General features: G+C 39.4%; 2 protein-coding genes across 4 annotated transcripts in view; both read left to right on the top strand.

The window, feature by feature from the left end:
* The first annotated feature begins 260 nt into the window (after positions 1-260).
* The window catches only part of LOC5571256 (glycine receptor subunit alphaZ1), a 42,282-nt gene continuing 16,816 nt past the window's right edge, over positions 261-25,726 (top strand). The window contains exons 1-2 of one of the 3 annotated variants that reach the window (XM_021840242.1): positions 261-965; positions 8,743-8,846. In XM_021840242.1, the coding sequence (XP_021695934.1) occupies positions 943-965; positions 8,743-8,846 (127 nt within the window). In that variant the 5' untranslated portion in view covers positions 261-942. The remainder of the gene's footprint in view (positions 966-8,742; positions 8,847-25,726) is intronic. The other 2 variants (XM_021840243.1, XM_021840244.1) reach the window with 2 other exon arrangements.
* On the top strand, positions 18,060-19,108 carry LOC23687553 (3-oxoacyl-[acyl-carrier-protein] reductase FabG). Its single transcript, XM_011494855.2, has one exon. The coding sequence runs from the start codon at positions 18,184-18,186 to the stop codon at positions 18,949-18,951; it is 768 nt and encodes a 255-aa protein (XP_011493157.1). The 5' UTR covers positions 18,060-18,183; the 3' UTR covers positions 18,952-19,108.

Here is a 25,726-nt window from a genome sequence, read left to right as displayed (position 1 = left end):
TTCATCTATGTAGAAATTTACAAACATTGTAACGAAAGAATTTCCCGTTTTGAAAAACGATTTCCGCCAATTGGCGTGATTACGAGCAGAGCAAGTGGACACTTTATTTTGGCGCTGACTGTACAAATCGACAACGGCGACCCCCATGTATATAAGCCAAAGCTCAGGAGGAGTGCTGAAAACGCGAAAAGCTACCAGCAAGGGATCACGCGCGCGGAAACGTACAGCTAACGGCACACGACACGAGAGCAGCAGCGGCGGGAAAACTTACTGCTTGCAGCAACAGCCAACAGCGGGTTCAAATGTTGTTATCCTGCCTTCAGTTCGCCATTCCTTCGCTGGAGTTGATCGCGTTGAAGTCGCGGTGTTGCGCGAGCTATTCTTGATTGTTTTCCATCGTGGCGTCCGGCGGTTACGAGTCTATTTTTAGTTCGGTGCAATTTTCGCCAATACGCTAAAATCTGCGCGCCAAAGTGCCTTGGGCTTTACAGTGCGGGAAAGTGGTACCGCGAAATGATTGAGTGAGCTTTTGTCAGTTTCGCGTTTCATCAACTAATCAAAATACCCGAAAAGCAAAGCTGTGTGATTCTAGGGAAGGGTTTTGTGGTGAGGCGAAGGGAACGAACGGAAAAAGGCAAAGTTTTATCGATTCTGAACATTAAAAACAAACACCACATTACTACACCCTGGCGGCGGTTGATGGTGTTCTGAAGGAAACGTAGCAACCTGCTTCCGACCAACTGCCTTCTCAAAGCTCGAAAGCTACTTCCAAACGATGGTCAGACAAAGTCGGCGTGGTGTTTTAGTGGAGTGATTCGTGGAACAAAGCAATCCGAAAATCAGTGTCTTTCCGTGGAATTAATCTAGTATTCATTGGGAGCAACGTATGCATCCAAGTGGCCGTAGTTTGAATATGAATCTTACCCAAGCGTGCACAGGATTATGAATGCAGTTCCCTTATTTAGGTCAGTGTTAACCCTACACAGCTAAGCAGGCATTGATGGATATCCACATGAAAACAATCCCGGCCGTGACTCGACCTTTTTCGACTTCGAACGAATACGGCGAAGTGTTTCCCAGTTGAAAGTTTTGTTCGAAGTTTAGCGTTTAAGTTTAGTTTAACGCTTATGTATTAGTTATGGTATGAGCGAATTTTCGAGGCTTATCGACAAAAGTTTTCCATCCCAGGCAGAGTGTTATAATTTTTATGTTCACATGATCAGTGGTTCTATTATTTCATGGCTCGAAAATCTTCCGTTTCAACGTAGTATCTAGAAATTAATTAAAGCTGATTTTGGTGGTAGACCAACCGTAGCATAAATTTGTAAAATGTGCTACAAGTAAAACTATACAATATATGCCCACTGTGTCAAGCACTTTCAAAGTAAATTACTACTCGAAACTAAGCTTAAACAGATCCCGAATCCAACTTCTTCGGATTGGCAACACCTTCTTTTACGTTATGTGTACTGCATATTTATATTTGTTATACACCATCAAAAATATTGTCTGTATTGGGTTGCTGTATCTGATGCCGTTTTCAGAAAAGTTCCAGCACGTCGCATTTTTAGCTACATAAAAGTTTTTTTTTCTATCTTTATTAACGAGATTTTTAGCCCTGGGCTAGTTCATCTCGGGACCAACGGCTTAACTTCCCTTCCGAAGGAAGTCGTCACTGAAATTTTTACTGACTATCTCGGGGATGGGATTCGATCCCAGATCCTCGGCGTGAGAGGCGTGTGTTCTAACCACTACACCAGGTCCGTCCCCACATAAAAGTTGTATACAATACTGTTTTCATTGATGTTAACATGAAATTTAGAGTATGATTTGTTTACCTTTGTTGTGATCTAATCCACCAAGCATAGGGCATGGGGCTTTCCTAAACCGAGTGGTTAGAGTCCGCGGCTACAAAGCAAAGCCATGCTGAAGGTGTCTGGGGTCGATTCCCGGTCAGTCCAGGATCTTTTCGTAATGGAAATTTCGTAATGGAATTTTATTTTCGAAAATATGTATCTCAAAAACTAAAAAACATACATCGCTGAAAATTTGACAGTTAACGTAAAATTTTCTGAAGTTTCTAGAAAAAATGAGAAAAATAATAATAGCCCCTTTGGTCCCGAGGCCTTCAAAACACGAAAAAATGGAAATTATTGATTTTTTTTTTCATGTAAAAAAACAAGTTTTGTGAAATTTTATATTTTTCCTGAAAAGTCAAAATTTTTAGCTTCCATTTCGTCCAAAAAGATTGAAAATCGGTCGAACGGTTCAAAAGTTATAATTCTTTTTAAATAAAAATTTTGCAAAATCGCGACTTTTCTGGTCACCCTATTTTGGAAATGGTCACCCTCGGAATTCGGTGACCCACTAGATCGGTTTTTCATGGAATGGCTATTTATTTATACCAAAATAAATTGTATACTTATTTCCCTTTTTTGTGAGTAATTTATAAGGGTTTCTAAAAAAAATCTGTTGGGTTTGTTTTAAACGCTAGGCTTCAAAACAAAGTTTATATTATGAAGCCATCCATATGGAGTTATTCTTAAAATAATATTTATCAACATTGAAGCAATCGTTTCAAGCATTAGAATAAAAACTAACTAAGGACTGTTCATTTTATAAGGTGGACACTTTGTTTATGCTATATCTTTTCTATTTATTGATAAAAACGTAATCGGTTTTCTGATTCCGTTCGACTATTATTCTGCAATGCTATGAAAATATAAGATCTTAGAAAATGCTTTTGGTTGAAGAGCTAAATAGTTTTTTTTTTCTAAGACTCCTTAGAACAAATAGCTTGTCGAAGTTAAACATTATTTTTCGCAAAATAAAACTCCTAATTTTTATGAACAAATTGTATGTTTGTATCCTTTACTATTCCTTTAAACGTGTACCTTTAAAAAACTGAATTATATTCTTCCATTCTCTGACATTAGGTAACTTTAGTGATTTATCCATTTTGGCCAAATTTGCTAACACACCATCCTTTCACTCCCGGCTAAAGAAATAAATAAAAAGCGTGTTCAAAACTAGTTTAGATAACTAAAGAAACTATATTTGTATAAACGAGAGCTAAATTGTGAGTTTGAACCGCAGTCTTAAGTATAAATTTTACTCTTAATGGTCGTTTTACTAATAAGTCTCATAGTTTTAAAATCATGTACGCCTATTTATCGATCTACAGCAAATTATAAACGTTTTTCTCTGAATATTTCAATTGGTAATCTCAGAATATCATATTATGAAAACAATATGTGGAAAATATAATCGATTTTATTACAGCAGTGTTGCCAATTTTGATTATTGTCAATGTTCTTTGAAAGGTCTTCTAAAAATAAACCAGTTGTTTTTCTATTTTGCTTTAAATGCGACGTGGGAACTAAATAAGTAACTATTTGAAGGCGTAAGTTATTTCCCTTCAAATTTGAAAAAAAATCTCTAAAAATATCGGGGAAAAATGATTTTATTATATTTTTAAAATTGTTGCTCCAAAACTAACTTATTTTTTCCATCAGGCTTCTGATTGATGATGCTTTCGAAGAACAAGTCTTTATTGAAAATAAAAAATATAGATTGTCGAGTTTTCCAGCCAATTTCTTACAATCATTTATTTTGATAACCATCAAAAATCGACCGTTCTGAAGGTTGTTCCATATTCATGTGAGATTAAATTATTTTGGAGAATATTTTATTATCACAACATTGTACAGTATTAGTCGAACGATTTACAGAAAACCGATTGAAATTTCAAGATACAGCCTGCATAAGGTGTCCACTCTATAAAATGAACAGTCCTTAGAGTCTTATGTTGAATATTGTGAGTGTTTTATTCATGAAAACTTCATAAACGTATTCGATTCTTTGAAAAAATCCCTCGAAAAATCCATTATATTGTATAGCATATAAGGCTGATACAAATATTAATATTTTATTTTGTCACCTCTAAGAGGCGTCGAAGTTGTTCCATGCCTACTAGATCGTTTGATGTGTGATCCAATGCTACATTCTTCTAATCAAGGACAGGACGTGACAGCTCAACTAAGACTGCCCCGTTGTTTTTCAGTCGATAACCTTGACGATACAAAAACCAGTGCTACCAGTATCCTTTTTAAACAAATCTCTTGAAAAACAAAACGCATATGTCAAGGCTCAAAAAATTGACACAATTTCACACTCTCAAATAAGCATTTTTATTCATTTAAGCATTGTAGGACCATATGTGGTAAACTTAACATCGAATATAAGTAGATTTAAGACAAGAAGTTTTCATGGAAAATGTTCAAACTTGTTGGTAAAAATTCTCATTTGTGAACTAGCAATACAGCTGGGCTAGCAACAAAGTGCCCTGTTGTAATCCAAATCATCGGTGTGAAAGTAGGCCTTTACCAAAACGACCAATAAGAAATAATATTTTTTGACAGCCAATTGGTTTAATTTTTGTACCTTGACCTGGCACGTCTTGTCTTAGCTTCAAATAGGCTCACCCTGGGAGGGAGGCACCGATACTACACACGAAATATAAGACAACGTTATTTTGAACTGCAAGATAACTCCAGCTTGCCAACAACAATCAAGGCAGGCTTCGAGAAAATCGGTAGTTTCCTTTTGTTGTGCACCTTCGATCTTTCCTGACAAACATGAAAAAAGGGCCACAGTTTTCTATGCACTAAATATTCATTTTCATTGGAAAAAGTAGAACGATGCGTTTTTCAATGCTTTATGTTCAATCAGATTAAATGGTGCTCACGTGACATTACTTGCGTTATGTGCATGAATTGATTTTTATTCGATTTTTATCACTTTTGAAGAAATACGAAAATGTGTTTTAATCAGTTACGCGCTTTTTTCATGTTAGTCCAATGTTTGAGATCTGGGCTCACAGTGACAGTTCGTGACAGCGGAATCTCGGCTCACTATGACGTACAGAAATTTTGTATTGGTTTCTCCCTCCCAGGGCTCACCCATCATAACAGGTTCTAACCCAACCAAGATTCATAACAATGTTTATTCAGTGCCACACATCCTTCCTCTTCTCCGGAATAAAAATGTATGAAGTGATTGGAAACTCAACTTTTTTTGAATCCCACTCTGTCTACTCTTCACTTGTGCATGCGATTTCGGAATATTTTTCCTCTGCATGGTACTCACACAATCAAAACGGCGTTAATGTTATTGATCGGTTAAATGTCATTTGCAGAACCCGCAAGCTAACTCTATCCTACAACAGTATCTAAGACGAACTAATTTTGGACAAAATATTGCTATTAATGGACTGCAATGCGTGTTCAACAGAGTAGTATCTGCGTTTGACTTTCATCTAACTAGACATATAATCCGCAATACTCACTCGAAAATTTGTTTGGCTTTACTTATTTTGATATAACATATCTTGATCTATTTTATTCTAAATGTAAGATACCATACATCATTGGGCTTACATCTTTTATTCTACGGATACATTTACGACCGCCAGTCACGCACGAGTATCACTTTTGCTAGGAACAAATTTGCGACTACCAGTCGCGATAGCAAGTGTACACCACCATTGCTTATAACAAATTTGCGACCACTATTCGCGCTAGCAACATCAATAACACTTGCTAAGAACAAATTTGCGACCTTCAGTCGTGATAGCAAGTGATGTTCATTGCTTAGAACAAATATGTGACCCCCAGTCACTCTAGCAACATTAATAATACTTGCTATGAACAATTTTGCGACCACCAGTCAAGGTAGCAAGTATACATAACCATTGCTTATAACAAATATGCGACCACCAGTTGTGCTAGTAACTTCAACAACACTTGCTAAAAACAAATTTGCGACCACCAGTCGTGATAGAAAGTGAACACCGCCATTACTTAGAACAAATATATGACCACCAGTCACGCTAGCAACATCAATAAAACTTGCTAGGAACAAATTTGCGACCACCAGTCGCGTTAAGGACTGTTTTATTTTCATTGCAACCGCCAGTTGCATTAAGAACATTTTTTCATAGTATTCATTTTTTAAAGATAAAATTCCTAGTTTTTTTGTGTTTGTGTATGGATTAATACATTTCAACAGCCACTGTATAAAAGGACAGCAGGCAATAATCAGTTCGATCTTACCGATTATCGAAGCAACTTTCAGACAAATCCACCGAATCAGTCAGCTTTATATTCAAGCTGTAAGGTAGAACATTAGTGAATACGCAATGAACTGAAGCAAAGATAAAAAACAACAATCTTTCACACTCACCGGCATTCAATTTTCATTTGATTTAATCCATTTTACGGAAATATAACCACAAAAAGTAAAAAACAAATTCTCTTAAAATAGTAAAGAAGAAGAGATTTGTAATTGAGCGCACCTTTCAAACAAATTCCATCCTGCAGTAGCCGCAGAGTTCTATCGCAGGCTTGAGAATCATTCTATTATTGACTCAAACCATTCAATCAAAGTATGCTTATAAAAAATAAGCGCATATAATAACAGAAAACAACAGTCATCGGTGTTGTTTCCAAAGTATCATTGCATTCGATTGATGATGCTTGGTAAAAGTTAGTAGTGTGACCGCTGTGGTAGATTTCTGTTCAACCGTAAAACAGAAAGTTATCTCTAAAATAGCAATTGAAATGTACATATTAAGACAAAATCGACGAGAAAACCAGCGCACATGCTACGACAAAATTTCAAAATGCTACTAAATTTATCAAGTTTATTTTACAAATTTTGTACGCACCTATCGAATCGACGCCTTTGTGAAAAATTATTTAGTTCTAGAATTCTCTTCCCGTTAAACTTACCTTTTTAAATGAACCAATGCAGTAAAATAAGTTCCCTTTTTTGGCAGAATGTTTACTTCGTATCTGAGGTCAATTTGCCCCAGGGCTTTCGAAATGAGTATAATTTTTTGAATTGATTAATTGCTCTCAAATAGTTGATGTACTTTTGTCCAATTTGTTTTTTTTTTAATTCCTTTATTAGTATCATTCCAAACATTACATTCATTTCTTATATCTACGTGTTCTGTGTTATTAGACAACACTATCATCCTAATTTGGTAAAACAAATTTAAGATTTTATTAACATTTTGTTAACAACATATTACTTGTAGCAGTTCAGATTATTTACAGGTGAGTTGATTTCACCTGCTTATAAGAGAAAATTGTCCAATTTGTATTTTCGACTTCAATCAAAGCAATGTTTGATTTTTTTTAAGCAAGAGAAAAAAATCTCTTTGAAAGCACTATAGCGCAACTGAAACTGTTGAGAAGATGCTGGTTTAGAGCAAGAAATACTGATTCAACGTGTAGTGCAGCGGTTAAATATTTATCTCACCTTGTCTCCTCAATCAGCCGTAGATTTTAACTGTTCTCAGAAAACAACAATTTTTCCTACTTAGAAAAATCTTTTCCTAGGCCGAAAATTCCCTCTACAATCACTTCACAAACACTGACTTTCACACGCGGTGTCGGAACAAACGCATTTTCCTGTAGACTGTGCGATCCAATGCTACATTCTTCTAATATTTGTTCGTTTTGAGATGTGATTTTGATTTTTCCGTCTGCCCGGGTTTTTTTTTTGCCAAAATCGGGGAGAGCCAAAAACGGAATTCCACTGTATCAGCTCGAATAAGACCAGCAGCGAAAAATAACAGATTGGTATCTATTAAAAATCGCAAAGGCGAGAAAGCATAGAGTACACTTGTAAAACGCATTAAGCGAAACCATATATGTGGTAATTTAAACTAAACAACAACATATTCATGATCCTACTCTAATTTAGCCGCAGGTTTGAGGCTGAAAAAGAGCAGGCGATTACTTCGGAGAAACACAGGTGTGCTACGGGTAGCACAATACTTTATTTATTTAGACCTCTCTAACCATTCATTCCTATCCACAGGTATGAAGCCGCATCATTTCATGAATCAGGAGTCACTCGTAAGGTGGACTTTTACCACCGGAACTGGCATTCCGTAGTTTTAATTCTTAGCCAATTGAAACAATCGCTTCTGACATTACGCGGCTATCTAGGCTGATCGGGAAAATGAGGTTAATATAGATTATTACCTCCTGGCGTGCCCAAACAATTAGCATATGTTATTTGGGATTTTATTCGTTATCATTTGTTGCTCTATTACTCGAAGAATGGAACCTTGATCAAATCTAACTGGTAATCAAATTTTGGTGCTTCTAAGATGTTAGTTTGAAGTCAAAAAAGGTCGTGCCGATTTTTGTACACATATCATATGGAAAGTGTCATTAACTGTTACCCAAACGGGGAGGGAGCCACTGAAATGGTGAAAACATTGCCCCGACGGACCGACAGACGGGTGCCATAACTTTGGAAATTTCACGTTAAATAATTACAGCCCTCCTACATCGAACTAGCTGGCTCCTACCGAACAAAGCCTGCATTGCATGACGTTGAAGAAACACTGCTAGAGCCAACATGTGGCCTTTTCTTCGCGGGATGGACAAATTCTTGCCTCGATACTTACAATGTTATTATACTATTTTTTGCTACTCCGAAGAACATAACGTGATTCAAACTGGGAAACTAGGAATGAGCACGAACCTCGAACAGGATAATGACCATCACGTAATCCGAAGTGCCACACATTATACCAACGTGTAGAGAGATAGGCTTAACATTCAGTGAATATCAACGAATTCAAATTAGAAGAAAAAATCCCATCTATCTAATATGTTTGTGCGTGCGGTCGTGTCAATGGAATCCTTTTTTGTCTTGCAGTGTCTTCTACCTATCATCAACGGTGTGGATTTACGCAGTAACAGGAGCACTAATCCATCGACTTCCAGAAAACGTTTCGGCGTACGATAAGAATGTCAAACCAGGTGAGTAAGTCCAATGGGGTCGTTCATCACCCAACCACCACCACGGCGTGTACGTGGCAAAGGTTTATTACAAAAAATAGGAGTCTACAAACCTTTCACTTTTCGAAAATATAGGTTTCTGCTATCTGTTGACATGTTTCAAAATATATCCACCCAGGGATTCCGAGCATCTTTTTTTCCTGTCTGTCAGTCTTTTTTTCCTCACTGTCAGTGCTCAAAGAACTATAAGCTAAGAAGCAGGCTCTGTCCTAGTAGAAGTGTAATGCCAAACAAAAGAAAAATAAAAATAAATGCTGATAAATGCTAAATTGTGATAGCTCGGTTTGATATGCTTCCACCTGAGCCTCATTCAATCCGCAAAAACACATAGGACAGTAATATCTATTAAAACTTACCTATATTTATCAAAACATAACTAATATTTTTAAATAGTGAAAGATTTGGCTTTCCCTTTTTTTATAATATAATTCTACAAGATACACCGTGGCCTCCATCACCTTTTTTTCGCGACTCTTGTCGTCTTTGTAGGCTGCTGTTGCGTTTCTGTAGGTTGTCCACTGGGGAAGAGAAGTAATCCATGAATCGCGTGAGTCCCTGAAAACCCACCACGAAGAAGCGGGGCAAACACTACGAAACGGAAAAGTTACACCAAAGAAGACCTTGAGATATCCCAAAATTTTATTATTACAGTACGGCCCCGACCTCCCACCCAAACTATACACCCTCCCACTTACTATTAATATTAGCCCGCGGGTGGAAATCTGTTGACTGAGGTTCCGCGAGAATCGATAAATAGGATAATAGGAACCATAGAGATTGCTGGCGAGGGGATGGGATCGAAATTGATAATGACAATCATTTGTAAGCGAATCCTTGACGGCGGATTTTGCGTGATTGATTCCGAAGGCAAACGATGAAGAAAAATTGGGATTCAGAATTAACCCTTGCCAGGAGGAGGTTTCATGTTTCCTGCCATGGGAAACACGTGTCAAATGTAACGACCAGCGGGCCATAGAGTAATTAGGAACAATTTCTGGAGCATTAAGTGCTTTCTTGGCCTTGAATAATAAAGTAAACACGAGATTTTGCTGTTCAGTCTATTTTTTGTGCGTTCTACCTGGTATAATTAGAATGCCTAATAAATGCAGTGATTTTTTACGACAAGGTGCTAGGATTTCATGACCCAGATTTATGACTAAAGTGTGCAGGGAAGCCACTTGAGGTGTTGAGCTTCGGCGGTGTTGGTTATTGTGAAAAGGTGAACGTTGATTCATTGATAAGAAGTATTTTTATCTTTCAAAAGCTTATAACAGCAAGATTCCTTAGGCGGAAGTTGCCTACAACTTGGTCACTAATCAACTGTGCAACACTTTTTCTGGTAGACGCGAAGACTTTTTTCGTTATTTTTCAGTTTTATAGCTATATCTTATAAATTTACTTATCGTACATGGTTTCTACTGATCACCGATAAGCAATATATAACTCTTCGTAATAATTCATGCAAGTGTTGACAACCCAGTTATCCTAAGGCGTAAAATATACTTGTACGTTTGTAGTTTTTTTACCAGTGTCGGGGACATATTATCACTGCGATCATTTATTTGATCTGTTGTGGTGTCATCCTCTTTGTTTTTGCCGCGCTGAGAGGACTCATCACTATAAGAAGTGACTATCCACCCATCAGTTGGCGTGTATCCCAATCAGGTACTGCATTTCGTATGAAACTTAGTACCTGTTTGGGATGAGAGTTTCCCAAGGCTCTAATAAGCCTTTTTCAAGATATTTACAACGCTTACGGTAAAGTGCAACACACTCACACATTAAATGTTCAGAGCTCTCACTCTCCAACTTGCAGAAACGACACTTATCCTCCTGCAACTTTCCAATTATTTTTAAGTTGTATTTACTAGGACAGTGACCTGTGATTAGTCCAGTATAAGTACTCAACTCATGTTTATTCAAGTTTATTAACCTTAGTGTTTTTCTGGCGTCTGGTTCTATGAATCGTTTCGCCTGACGGGAATCGGATGTATTGGTCCAGGTAAGTTTTATCTTTGTCCTTTCTAAATTCTTTAATTCTAGTTTAAGACCACATGGAGCTATTCCAAAATAAGGCTCTGGCCCAATAAATTGAGTGGATGACCCTATTTTAGCTAGCTGATCAGCTTTCTAATTCCCTTCTATTCCGCAATGACCAGGAACCCAATAAAGATTGACCTTATTGCGACAGGACAACTGCTGCAGTAGCATGGTGCATTCCCAGACCATTTTAGATGTATAAACGTTCGACTTTGAAGTATTGAGAGCTGCTTTACTGTCCGAACAAATACAGATATTAGCATTTTTATAGCGCTTTTTTAGACAGATGTCGGCACATTCTAAGATGGCAAAAATTTCCGCCTGAAAAACTGTTGGCCAACAACCTAGTGGTAGTGAAACGTTTACTCCCGGGCAAGATATTCCCGCACCAACAAGGTTATCTTGCTTCGAGCCATCTGTAAAAAAGATTGTTGAGCCAGAACGGATGTTCGGTTGTCCCACTTCCCAGTCCTGACTAGTTATAGGGGTGATCGGGGCAATATGGGCCGCCTAAGGAAAACGTCATGAAATGCATAGAAAAACAGCAAAAATTATGGTTTAAATGCAAGTGAGTTGTACTATAAAATGTTATCTTCCATGTTACGTCGATAATTAATGTTAACATCAACTTGCAAATTATGTCAGGAACTTTTTGGAAAACCATGTTTTTCTACGTGGTCACCAACCATATGGGGCATTATGAGCCACCCTACGGGGCAGTATGAGCCACCTCATTCAATCGAATGATTTTTATTTAAAACAGTATAGAGAAGAGTTAGTGGTGGAGAGTACATTATTGGAAAGGAAATTGTATTAGCTTTACTTAAAATAATTGATTCTAGCGGCTTATTTTTTAAAGATGCATAATACATAGTAAACAGACCATGTTATACTAGTACTAAATTGCGATACTTGGTTCAACGTATTTTCTAACAAAGTGTTCCACTTGTAATGGTGCATAAAGATGGTTATGCAGTAAAAAAATAATCTAGTATATTTAGATAATGCATTTTTATGTTCAAAACATCGTTTGTTTTGCTTAAGTCTAGGTGGCTCATTTTGCCCCGCCCCTTCATCTTGAAAATAATATATTGTTTTTCAATAATTTTGTTTACGAACAAATTTAATTTCGCTCACGAACTGTTCATTATGATTAGAAGTTTCGAAGGATTCGTAAAATTTACCAGAATTATCAATATAATTGTCTTGTAGGCTTAATTAAAAACTGCCAGCTTTTCATGACAAAGGACAAATTCGTACATTTTTGTAAATATCTTGGGTGTTCAAACGAATATTCTTACGGTTTTTATTGTTGTGGCTATTTGAGGCATCTTTTAGCAGATCATAATGACACTAGACATTAAAACACTGTTTTTGAGGGCAAAACTGCGGTGGCTCATATTGCCCCGTATGTTCATATTGCCCCCATTGCCCCTATCAGAAACACAAAAGAGATGATCGAAAAAGTTTCGCTTCATCATGCAATCTTCGCTTATTGAAAATATTGGATTTATATTTAATGTTTTTACGATGCTCATATGTCCTTTGAGATCGCTATCATTAATAGTAGAGGACCTTCTGAGTCGTGAAGCATTTTTAACAGCATCCATTTGTATAAAATCTTGCAAAGGAGGTAGATTCAACATTGCGTCCAAAGCTTTAGAAGGAGTGCTACGCATCGCCCCAGTTAATGCAGCTGTAGCCAATCTTTGCAGCTTGTTCAATTTGGATTGAGTTGAGATTTGTTTGTTTTTTTCCCACCAAATAACAGATGCATATGTAATAGTCGGTCTCACAATGGCTGTATAAATCCAAAGTATCATCCTTGGTTTTAGTCCCCATTTTCTACCAAAAGTTCTTTTGCAGCCCCAGAAAGCATTTCTTGCTTTTTCTATCTGTTGTTCAACATGTCTGTTCAAACTGAGCATACTATCTAAGATAACTCCATGAAATTTTGCTTCTGAAGACAGAGACAGTCTAACATCTCCTAGTTTTAGACTCGATATGGAGATTTTGCGTCTTCTAGTAAACGGTACAATTGTGGTTTTGTTAGGGTTAACGTTTAACCCTTCTTATTGGCACCACCTTAAAGTGTAGCTCAACGTAGATTGCATTCGATCAGAAACGATTGCATCATAATTTTCCACGAACAATAATGATGATATCATCCGCGAATCCAATTACTTCAAACCCTTGATGCTGCTGTTTTATAAGAAGATCATCAACAACTAGGGACCAGAGGAGGGGAGAGATAACTCCGCCTTGGGGACAGCCTTGAACAGCTCTTACCCTTACAACTGAATCACCAAGATATGCTGATATCTCTCTTTTTGACAGCATCTCTTTTATCCAATCAATAATACTTTTTGAAAAACCCCGAAATGTGGACATAAGACTTATTGGCCTAAATGATTTCGGCAATGTTTTATCCTTTTTATTTACTTTGGGTATAAACACCACTCGGACTTGTCTCCATTTGGTTGGAATATACCTTAATAGAAAGCTGCACTTGAATAGGGTCAGCAGGGTAGGAATAATTTTTTCCTTGCACTTCTGCAAGTGTATTGGAAAAATTCCATCTAATCCTGGGGTTTTAAATGGATCAAAAGCGTCCAATGCCCATTCTATCTTAGAATATGTAAATATATGATCCGCTAGATCTGAAGCTTCTTCATTGAACATTTCCGATCCATTTGATAAGCTAAATATACTAGTTTGATCAGATGAACATGGTAGTGACCCTGGAAAATGAGTTTCCATAATCAATTCTAGAGTTTCTTGTGTATTTTCAGTAAAAGACCCGTCGTTCTTTTTTAGAGTTTCGAGACCGTTGGTATGATCTTTAGAAAGTACCTTTTGAAGTCTTGCAGTCTCAGAAGTACTATCTATGCTTTCACACATGTGTCTCCAATTTTTCCGCTTTGATCTTCTTATCTTTATGTTGTAATTGGTTAAGGCCTCTCAATACTGAGACCAGTTCGATGTACGTTTTGCCCGATTTCTTCTTAGTTTATCTAATCTATCATTCCACCAAGGAACATCTCTACTAGTAGAGCGTACCTTTATTGGACAGCTTTCATTATAAGCCACCATAATAGAAGTAGTAAGGTAGTCAGCTGCCTGTTCAAGTTCAACGGATGTATTAATGATGTTAGAAGTTGATTCATTTTGTAATAGTAAACCGAGAATCATAAAGTTCCCAATTGGTTTTTCGGGGATTTCTAAACATTTCCCTTACTATATCTTTGGTAGCAAATTCGAATAAAATTTGCCTATGATCTGATAGCGATATTTCATCAGATACCCGCCATTTTTCAATGCTACCCGATATTGTTGGATTGTAGAGAGTTAAGTCTAACACTTCTTCCCTCACAGCATTAATAAAAGTAGGGGCGTTACCCCTATTACAAATGTCAATATCATTTTGAGATATAAAACTGAAAAGAGACTCACCTCTACTGTTGATATCGGTGCTGCTCCAGATAGTGTGGTGGGCGTTTGCGTCACATCCGATGATGAACCCTTTTTTTTGTCTCCTGCAGTGGGACACGAAAGCTGCAACTTCTGGAGGAGGTACTTCTTCAACATCGCCAGGAAAATAGGCGGACGCAACGTATATTAGCGTATTTTCTTTCGCGGTTGGCACCTCTAAAGAAATTGCAGCAATGTCCTTTCCGATAAATTCTGTAATTGGTGTAAATTTAGCATTGCAGTTAACTAGAATTGCAGCCCTCGGGACGAGCTGAGTATTATCATAGATTAACTTACATCCTAATATATTGATTCCTAAAATTTTGTGGTTTTTCATCCATGGCTCTTGTAAAAGCGCCACGTCTGTTTTGTCCTTTGTGAAAGTTCTAAATAAGATTGCTGAAGCTGCCTTTGCGTGGTGAAGGTTCTCTTGAATGAATTTTATGCTTCTCTGCGTCATTTTATTCGTGTTTATTTGTTTCTAATGTTTTGCAGGCAGATTACTCAGCCTTTGTTGACTGTTTTGGTCTGTGGGGTAGTATTTGCCCTCGTATTTGCCGGTATTGCAGAGAGTTGTTTCCACCCTTGCTGGAACCCGGTAGAGGATTAATGGATCTGTTTAGGTTTTTGTCGCTCTTATCTTTATAGGTTTTTGAAGAGCCTTCATAACCATTTTCCATGATAATTGTTTTTTCGAGTTCAAGTCCATCAGCTTCATCTTTTTAAGTAGGATCGGCCATTTGTGCATCCTCTACAGCTCCGCTGAATTGAGGATCTTCTCTGGTATCACCTACACTGTCTGAAGCCGTTTTTTCACCTCTCGTTGTTTCGTTATGACTACCTTCAGTACTCTCCGTGTTAGTGTTTCGGTGCCTTATTAAGGCTACTCCAAATTTGTAGTCGATTATGAACTTGTTGGATTCTAGAGACTTCATGGAAACGTTATCAACGGTGAACATAAGTTCCACGTGATGTTGCTTTACCGTGTATCTCTTGAGGACCCTCCAAGAATCAACTAGCAAGCCTTCATTCTGACTTTCCACTAGAGCAAAGATTTCTTCATTTGAGTCTTGTTCACTTAGTGGAAAAAATCCCACCAAAATTTCAGGCCTGGGTAGGTCCTTTTCATCCACTGCAATTAGGCATGCGTTCTCCCAAGGTTGAATTTGGGAAATTGTTTCCTTTAATCAGTTAGCAGTATCTTGGTTTTAGCAGGTGACAATCATATGCCCTGGCCTAAACACGCGGCTACCGAACTTAGGCTTGATTGGTTCCTTTCTTTGTTCAGCAACTTTTTTAAGAATTTCATTTTGCGTCGCAGTAAGTTGTTGGGTAGAAAGTTCTATATTAAGGAAGCCTTCGGGAAGAATGCCAATCCTTATATAGTTCGCTACTTCCGAGTATAATGGTTTATGAGGCCCACTGTTTCCAGCAGCCTCTTTGCGTTCAGACGACTCCTCCCCCTTCCTAGCTTGTTCCAGTCTGTTTTGAACTGAGGACCTAACTTGTAAAGTTTGTCCTCTATCAAGCTGACGGGCAAGCCTTTTAGGTGGGCTGGTTTCGCTAATATTAGATTCGCTTAGGTCGGCATTTCTGCGACGCTTATGTGGATCAGATTCCAGAACTCGGAAAGGTGTTTCCGCCAAAAGACGTGCTTCGTCTCGACTGTGCCCATGGTCAACAAGGTTCTTAAACCTCTTCTTAGCAGCTCCGTTAAGACGTTTGACGTTTATGCTTCTTATCTTTGGGGTTTGCACCAGTGAATGGCGTTTTATTTTCTGTATTGCCGTTTGAGTTAGATGTGGCAGAAGCATTTAGCTTCTTCTCCACCATGCTATTCTCAACAGCTTTCTTGTTGAATTCGAGAGTAAAATAGTGACATTTATACCGTCATCATAGTCATCATCATCGACATACATATCTTCCCGATTTGGGGTATCGAGAATAGATGAGGAACACGATTCTATTTCCTCTAAAGAGTTGCTTTCGACGATATCGCTTTCTCTATCAATCTCCATTTTAATACGTAGTTGGATTCTGTAACAATGAGGGGAATCTACTTTCAGTTGCTGTGAAAATCGAACAGATCGCACATGATTGCTGCATTAGGTATACATAAAATATGGGGAGGGTGAGCGAAAAAAAAAAAACAAAAAAAAAAAAGAATCGGAGAAAATCAGCAGAGACGAAAAAAGTACGTAATTTTGGGTAATTTATTATGCCAGCTTTGTTTTATAATGGAGATAAGAGACAAAAAAAACATATGACAATATCAATTGGTTAGAAATTGATATAAAAGGAAGTAGAAAAAACATTTAATTTAACATACATGTTTTTAATTATGAATCGTGGTTTACGGCCAACCAGCCGAATGGAAGTTTAACAACTATTTAATTTAAATTAGGCAAGTAGATAAACAGCTTTTATGCAAAGAGAAAAAAAAGGATTGGATCAAAACATGATCAACTTGAAAAAAAAAATCCTACTGCATACCAGTTACCCTTACTACGCAAAAACAGGCATTGGAATTAGACATTTTGTATTCCGTAGCACTTGAATATTATGGATTGTCCGGTAATGTGTTCAAAGAGAAATTACGGTAATATTTACTATTACAGCTAATTCTAATTATTATTTTTTTTTTAATAGCAGTTTGTGAGCACAGAAAGCTCTTCATTCACTATTAAAAGTATTAAGAGGCACAAATTAGCAGCATCACCTCACCTATTTATGCCATACAAATCAATATGTTGAACACACACACCATTGGTAACAGTGGAAACTTGCATGCAAGGCCTGATTCAATTCCAGCCTCTCTCGCTTGTAGTTACCTGATAATCTGTTAAAAATGTAGCTAGAAATTAAACTTTTCTTATACTTGGGTTGAAAAAAAAAATCAACGCGTTGAATCGACTCTAAATTGAATTGAAATTGAATTTTCTAACTGAATTGAAGGCAAACTACATAGTGGGGACCATGGAAATTTAGTCAAAATTAAGAAATTGGGCCCATCTACGGAACTGCGTTGAAACAACTTAAAATTGAGTTGAGTCCCGTCTCTGTGAAGGTTAAACTAGTGAGGACAGATTAGACGAACAATACTCCACATGATGAATAAGACCTGTGATTGATAAGGCTCAAGGGAAAACACACATCTGTTTTATTTTGCAAATAAACCAGCTATCTATTAATATTGTTTTCCATTTTGTCGATTAAAACGGATGAAACTGCTTTTTTCAGTTTTGTCATTTGCTTGGGCGTTAAACGAATAGAAACGGTTTCGTGGAGAAGCGTGGTTTTTCATATTTCAGTAACGTGTTTGAATTGAAGTTTAAAAACTAGACTTTAGTATTTGCAGTTTTGTATCATATATTTATGAACCAGAAAATTGAAAAACAAATACATATGTTGATATGTTAATTTTAAGTATATGTATATGTTAAAGAACCTAGCAGATTGAATAGATTGAAAACGAATTGACCTATTTTTATTGAACCTAACGTGATAACAAAATTCTTATTGGATTATACCGGTTGCTTCAGCTATGTCCTAACAAGCCTGAAAGTCTGCAAACTTCGATACTTTCCCAACCTTCTTTCACTAACACACCGACTCCCAAACTCAATTAGTTTGTTTTTATGATTTTTATTTATCAACTCGACTGACCGGCCTCTTAGCTACTGCTGCAGTTCATCACACCGCCCTATCAGTCTCAGTCGGTCCGTCTATCGCCCAATTTACGTAATTCGAAGCTCATTCTGTATCAAAAACCTCCTTTCGGAAAAAAATGAATTTCGCCGGTAAAGTGGTGCTCATTACGGGAGCCAGCAGTGGAATCGGCGCTGCCACGGCTATCAAGTTCTCCAAATTGGGAGCATCCTTGGCCCTGACGGGTCGCAAGCTGGACAATCTCAACAATGTCGCCAAGGAGTGTGCAGCGGGAGCGGGTGCTCCCCTCGTCATCCCCGGCGATATCACCCAGGAGGCAGATACGGAGCGCATCCTCAAGACGACCATCGAAAAGTACGGCAAATTGGACGTCCTGGTAAACAATGCCGGTATCATCGAAACCGGAACCATTGAAACCACCAGTCTGGAGCAGTTCGACCGGGTGATGAACACCAACGTTCGATCGATCTACCATTTGACAATGTTGGCCGTGCCGCATCTGATCAAATCGCAGGGCAACATTGTGAACGTGTCCAGCGTAAATGGGATCCGATCGTTCCCGGGTGTGTTGGCGTACAATATTTCCAAGATGTCGGTCGATCAGTTCACCCGTTGCGTTGCGTTGGAACTGGCTGCCAAGAATGTTCGCGTCAACTGTGTTAATCCGGGCGTGACGGTCACCAATCTGCACAAGCGCGGCGGAATGGACGAGGAAACGTACAAGAAATTTTTGGAACACTCGAAGAATACGCATGCGATGGGCCGCCCTGGACAGGCTACGGAAGTTGCCGACGCGATCGTCTTTTTGGCTAGTGAGGCGGCTTCGTTTGTTACTGGGGCAAGCTTGCCGGTGGATGGCGGTCGTCATGCCATGTGCCCCCGATAAGCGATAAGGTCGAACGCATTCGATGGGAGTGATGATCATCAGCTGGGTTTTTAAGCATTTATTTTTTGGTTTTGATTGTGGTAGAGAAGGATGGCAAATATGTTTATGTTCTGTTTCGTATATTATGTAAAAGCAATAAATAATCTTGCAAAATGAATACACAGCTTTTTAATTAATAAATCGAATCATTATGCTGAATTGCTTGAAGTCGTTCAAGTTGATACATATTACACAGATCATAACCAGAAAACACAGATCTTCATATGAACTTTGTGCAAAATGAGATATCATGTGTGAAAAAAGAATCGCGTTTCTCAATAAGTCCGTATGCAGTAACTAAAGCTGAAAGTGGATTGTGGCTGCTCAACCGAGGATGAAGAATCAATTGGTGAACTCGTTTCATGCTTTTATTCCAAAACTGTAAAATATGGATGACTGTACATTAAATCGTTACAACGGTGGGACTTAAATATGATGTTTCAACAAACTATGAATGGTTCGTCACTATGAGTGTCGGCATAAACTCTTATTCATACATTATTTACGTTTTACAGATTTTTTTCATAATTAATTTCTTGTAATTAAAACAATGATTTCTTTGTAATTAAAACAAAACTTTTTCAATGGTTCGCCACAGAAAGTGTCGGCATAAGCGTGTTCTGTGATGGTCCAGCCAGTCGAGTTTTTATTTCTTTTCATATCAGTGAAACATGGTAACACATGCATAGCTGTAGAAATTTTGTGTTTAGCTATTTGTTCAATAAGCTTTGAGTGGTTTGTCACTTCAAGTGTTGAAATTTTTTTTTCTACTTTATAATTTTCCAAATCAATTGAAATATTATATTTAAAACCATGTTCATATCTAACAAAAAAAAGTATATCATGGTCTAATCGCTTATCAAAGTGAATCCTGTGACCTAACGATCCTTCCCACTAACAAACATCCCTCCCAGTGACCTTTGTGGAGATGCAGAGGCAAACACGGTCTCCAAATAGCAAAGGTTACACACTAAGATTCCTATTCCCAACCCCACCTGACTGCAAGGACGTGGCCGGCGCCGTTATTGGCCCTGTTTAAATAGAAGCACTGAATTACGCACACTGAAGAAGATTTTGGCTGTGAACTGGAAGTTTCCCTCCACCGGAATCGCAGGACCGACCTCGGCATCTGCCCGGCCGGCTTCGGAGTAGGTTAAGTCCACCGTCGAGGACTAGCTGAGTAGCAGAACAGCACTGCCCGGATAAAAACGTATCATTCAGTGAATGGAATAAACCATTAATGTACAATATAACGTATTGGATACAATACAGCGTATTGTAATTGAATGTCGAAGCAATATTATTCATGTTTGGATATACAATTCAAAAACAATATAATATGTTGTAACAGAACATTGTATTGTTTTTAATTGGTTTTATACCTTACAATTTTGGTCAAATTCCTATTTTCGCGTAAAACAACTGTTGCTTTTTTCTATGTAGCTTTGCTGAAAGAAATAAACAAAACAAGTTCAAAAAGCAAGAAATGTTGGGTGGAAAATATTCAAAAAGTCAAAATAAGTAGTTTTTTAGAAGTCACTTGACATTAGCTGACATGCAACCATGATACAGTTTGTTGAATTGTTTTTGTATTGTACAACAATACACGAATTGCTTATCAAGACAATACATGAACAATATATCATATTGTGTTTTCAAAATATTTGTATAAGAAAATATCTATATTTGTATTGTTACGATACTTAACCACCCATACATTATATTGCAAAAATCTCATATACCATACAGTGAACTGTTGAAAACAATATATTGTACTGTAATTGTATTGTCATTTTCCAAAATACTGTATTGTATTTCCAATATATTGAATGGTACTGTTTCAATACGTTATATTGTTTTTGTATTGTATTTTTTATCCGGGTGGCGAATGATCGTCGGGCGCCTGTGAACCGGAAGTTTCCTTCAACCGGAATAGCTGGATCGACCTCGGCATCTGCTCGGATAGCATCGGTTCATAAGATCTTCCACCGCCGGGGAAATCTTCGTCGGAGTAGGATAGATCCACCGTCGGGGGCTATTCTGAGTAGTGCGAGCGTATCACCGGCTTGAGTCGTCGGAGCGCCAGTGAACCAGAAGCCATCCTGCAACTGGAATCTCTGGGCCGACTTCGTCACTCTACTGACCAACAACCGAGTATGAACAACGCGTAACGTTACCGGTTTTGGGAAATATTCCTCCGTCGAGGTACTCTCAATCGGAGTAGGCTAACTTCACCGTCGGGAACCCAGTAGTATCGATCACGACAAACCGCCTTTGGGTCGTCGGGGCGCTTACGAACCGGAAGTCACCCCTCAACCGGAATCGCAAGACCGACCACGGAATCCAACCGGTCCGCCCGTAGAGCATGACGAGCAGAAAAATGGAGTCAAGCGCATCAACAATACACAGCAGCATCCATCGAAAAATTCTCTCATGGCACAGGCGTGTGGTCGGCCCCAAAATGCGAGTGACGTTGAAGAGACAAATTGCAGCCAGATCGAATAGAACAAGAGCTGACGCAGAAGCGTAGAGGCATCTACAAGCCCTCTGCCTCCTGAAGTAATACCATGAGGTAGTTCCAGGAGGTCATCGGACTTGTAGTTCAAGCCAAAGAAAAGTGGCGTGGTACAGAGTTGTTTTCCCCTTTTTTCTCTGTTACCGCAATCGAGACGTGCACCCGTTGAGCAATAGACCATAATAGACCGTTACGTGAGAGCCACAGAGCCTAAACCCAATGTGCTCCCCAGATAGCCGGGTTAGGTGAAAGTTTCTAGCTTTGTTAGAAGTGCGTAAATTCTATATAAAAAAAACACGTGGAAAAGATTATGTTCAATTTGAACGACCTAAGAATTCGATTGCGCACCCCCTAGGTACGGCCATGTTCTTGGAGGCGGCGAAATCAATCAGGCTAAGGTCGTTTTCGTTCGTAAGCTAGTGAGCGCTGAACTTCCCTATAATCGGTCTGAATTCCTCCTCCTGGCCAACTTGAGCGTTGAGATCTCCGATAACGATTTTGACATCATGGCTTCGGCAGCTGTCGTATTCACGTTCCACCTGCTAGTAGAAAGTGTCCTTATCGTCATCGTCACTTACCACAACCCAATTACGCGCCAACTCCCAGTCTCGCCGGAGAGCCATCGTGTACAGCACTGTTTAGAGTCCCACGCTGGTACAAGGACAATGATCAGCCGCTCCTAACATGGAGAACTAGAGTGGTTCAAAATATCGTTCACTCGCTCATTCGATTATAGATCAGATTCTGAGTGTCCTCCCAAAATTTGGGTGAAAACTGGGATTGCACAAGCCCATTAGATTTTGTATGGAAAAAGCAAGCAATTCATTCAATCGGGCAAAGTGTTTGCCCATGTGTTCTTGTAAATTAGAGATACGTTGATACTGTGAGATTATATTATTATTATCTTTATTATCGAGACTTTCAGCCTGTGGCTGGTTCGTCTCCAATACTGTGAGATACATTCATCAGCTACAACTTTGCCGAAGACCGTTTTCAAATTGGACACCTCAGAAATTAGTTATTGATTTTTGTATGAGTTGTAGGACTTTGGCTATAATAATTGGGCTGTTCTGCAGGCATCACTCGATACATGCAGTTAAACACAGTGCTATCTTTCGCACCAGATGCAGCAATGTTGCCTGTTCAAAGGTTAAATTAGCACTGTTGAAGAATTTGACTGGATATAAAACAATAACTAATTACTGAGACGTCCGATTTGACAACGGTCTTCGCAAAGTTGTAGCTGATGAACGTATCTCACAGTAACCTGTCGCTTTTCTTAATTTCTTTATTAGTATCATTCCAAACATTACATTAATTATTTCTTATATCTAGGTGTTCTGTGTTATTAGGCAACACTATCATCCTAATTTGGTAAAACAAATCTAAGATTTTATTAACCATTTTGTTAACAACATATTACATTACATTTGCCGTAGCAGTTCAGATTTTTTACAGGTGAGTTGATTTCACCTGCTTATAAGAGAAAAAAACGTTTTGAATATACTTAACCTAACTTAACCTAAACATATAACCCATTAATCGTGGCAATAGAAGATTGTAACGATTTCTGCCTGAAATTATTGATTATTTTATTTGACATTTGTTCCAATGTTTTAACATTGGATACTCTATGTAACTCATTGGTACTATACCAGGGAGGAAGCTTCAGAATCATTTTCAAAATTTTATCTTGAATTCTCTGCAGAGCTTTCTTCCTGGTATTACAACAGCTAGTCCATATTGGTACAGCATACAACATGGCTGGCCTGAAAATTTGTTTGAATATCAAAAGCTTGATCTTAAGACAAAGTTTTGATTTTCTATTAATAAGTGGATAGAGACATTTTACATATTTGTTACATTTCGCTTGAATGCCCTCAATGTGATTTTTGAAAGTAATGTATCTCTCATCCCCAAGAACAAATGGCCAAACTCTATAACCGGTTGAATAAATCATTTGATTTTCCCGTAGTAATTCTCATTTAAACTTTAAAGGGCTTGAGCAATCTCAGTTTTCATCCGAATGAGCTCACATTTTGGGAGGACTCAGGAATGAGGAATGAGCTCAAATTTTGGGAGGACAGTCAGAATTTGATCTATAATCGAATAAGCGGTGTGGAGCAAAAACAATTTTTTGAAGCCGCTCCTAACATAGAGAAGAGAACAGACGCTCTGATGAGCTACACCCTCAAAAGAGGGAAGCCCTCCTTCCCTGTCAGCATACGACAAAGGTTCCACCGGGGTTGGTTACCCTTCTTTCCTATGGTTACTCGTGCCCCAGGTGGCACCGCGGGGAGGTAGGGCTAGGAGTTACTGGACAAGATTAGCCAAGGTCCACAAATGGGGTTTATTTCATACCTGCAGGTACGCGAAGTATTGTCATTTATTTAGTTAACATCCACACAGATAACACTGAATCAACAATTTCACGCCACAATACTCGGTTCGTGGCCGCATCTCTCCATCCTCGGTTCTGCCCCACGCTCGCCAAATCGATACGCACCTGATCCGCCCACCTAGCTCGCTGCGCTCCACGCCTTCTTGTACCAACCGGATCCGAAGCGAGCACCATCTTTGCAGGGTTGCTGTCCAGCATTCTTGCAACATGCCCTGCCCATCGTATCCTTCCAGCTTTGGCCACCTTCTGGATACTGGATTCGCCGTAAAGTTGGGCGAGCTCGTGGTTCATCCTTCGCCGCCACACACCGTTCTCCTGCACACCGCCGAAGATCGTCCTAAGCACCCGACGTTCGAAGACTCCGCCTTGAAATCGATTAAAAGGTGATGCGTTGGGACCTGGTATTCACGACATTTTTGGAGGATTTGTCACACAGTAAAGATCTGGTCCGTTGTCGATCGGCCGTCAACGAAGCCGGCTTGATAACTTCCCACGAACTCGTTTACTACAGGTGACAGACGACGGAAGATGATCTGGGATGATACTTTGTAGGCCGCATTTAGAATGGTGATCGCTCGAAAGTTCTCACAATCTAACTTGTCGCCTTTCTTGTAGATAGGGCATATAACGCCTAGCTTCCACTCCTCCGGTAGCTGTTCTGTTTCCCAGATTGTGCCTATCAGCCGGTGCAGACAAATGGCCAGCCTCTCCGGACCCATCTTTATGAGTTCAGCTCCGATACCATCTTTACCAGCAGCTTTGTTGTTCTTGAGCTGGTGAATGGCATCCTTAACCTCTCTTAAAGTGGGGGCTGGTTGGTTTCCATCCTCCGCAGTACTCACGAAAGCATTTCCTCCGTTGTCCCGTCCTTCATTGCCTGTGCTCTCAGCGCCATTCAGGTGCTCGTCGAAGTGCTGCTTCCACCTTTCGATCACCTCACGCTCGTCCGTCAGAATGCTCCCATCCTTATCCCTACACATCTCGGCTCGCGGCACGAAGCCGTAGCGGGATGCGTTGAGCTTCTGATAGAACTTACGCGTTTCTTGAGACCGGCACAGCTGTTCCATCTCCTCGCACTCCGTCTCCTCCAGGCAGCGTTTTTTCTCCCGAAAGAGGCGGGTCTGCTGTTGCCGTTTCCGTTTATAGCGTTCCACGTTCTGCCGGGTCCCTTGCTGCAGCATGACCGCCCGCGCTGCATTCTTCTTCTCCAAAACCTCCTGGCACTCCTCGTCGAACCAATCGTTCCGTCGACTCCGTCCCACGTACCCGACGTTGCTCTCAGCTGCATCGTTGATGGCTGCTTTTACTGTTCTCCAGCAGTCCTCAAGAGAGGCTTCGTCCAGCTCACCCTCTTCCGATAATGCAGCCTCGAGGTGCTCCGCGTATGCCGCTGTGACATCCGGTTGCTTGAGCCGCTCTAGGTCATACCGGGGCGGTCGTCGGTACCGTACGTTGTTAACGACGGAGAGTTTTGGGCGCAGTTTGACCATCACCAGATAGTGGTCAGAGTCGATGTTAGCGCCACGATAGGTCCTGACGTCGATAATGTCGGAGAAGTGCCGTCCATCAATCAGAACGTGGTCGATTTGCGATTTTGTTTGCTGTGGTGATCTCCAGGTGTATCGGTATGGAAGGCTGTGCTGGAAGTAGTTGCTACGAATAGCCATATTCTTTGAGGCGGCAAAATCAATTAGTCGTAGGCCGTTTTCGTTCGTCAGCCGGTGGGCGCAGAACTTTCCAATCGTCGGTCTGGATTCCTCCTCCTGGCCAACCTGAGCGTTTAGATCTCCTATGATGATTTTGACGTCGTGGCTTGGGCA

Source organism: Aedes aegypti, chromosome 2 (assembly GCF_002204515.2).
Source record: "Aedes aegypti strain LVP_AGWG chromosome 2, AaegL5.0 Primary Assembly, whole genome shotgun sequence".
NCBI lineage: Eukaryota > Metazoa > Arthropoda > Insecta > Diptera > Culicidae > Aedes > Aedes aegypti.
This window is presented reverse-complemented; position numbering and strand designations above follow the sequence as displayed.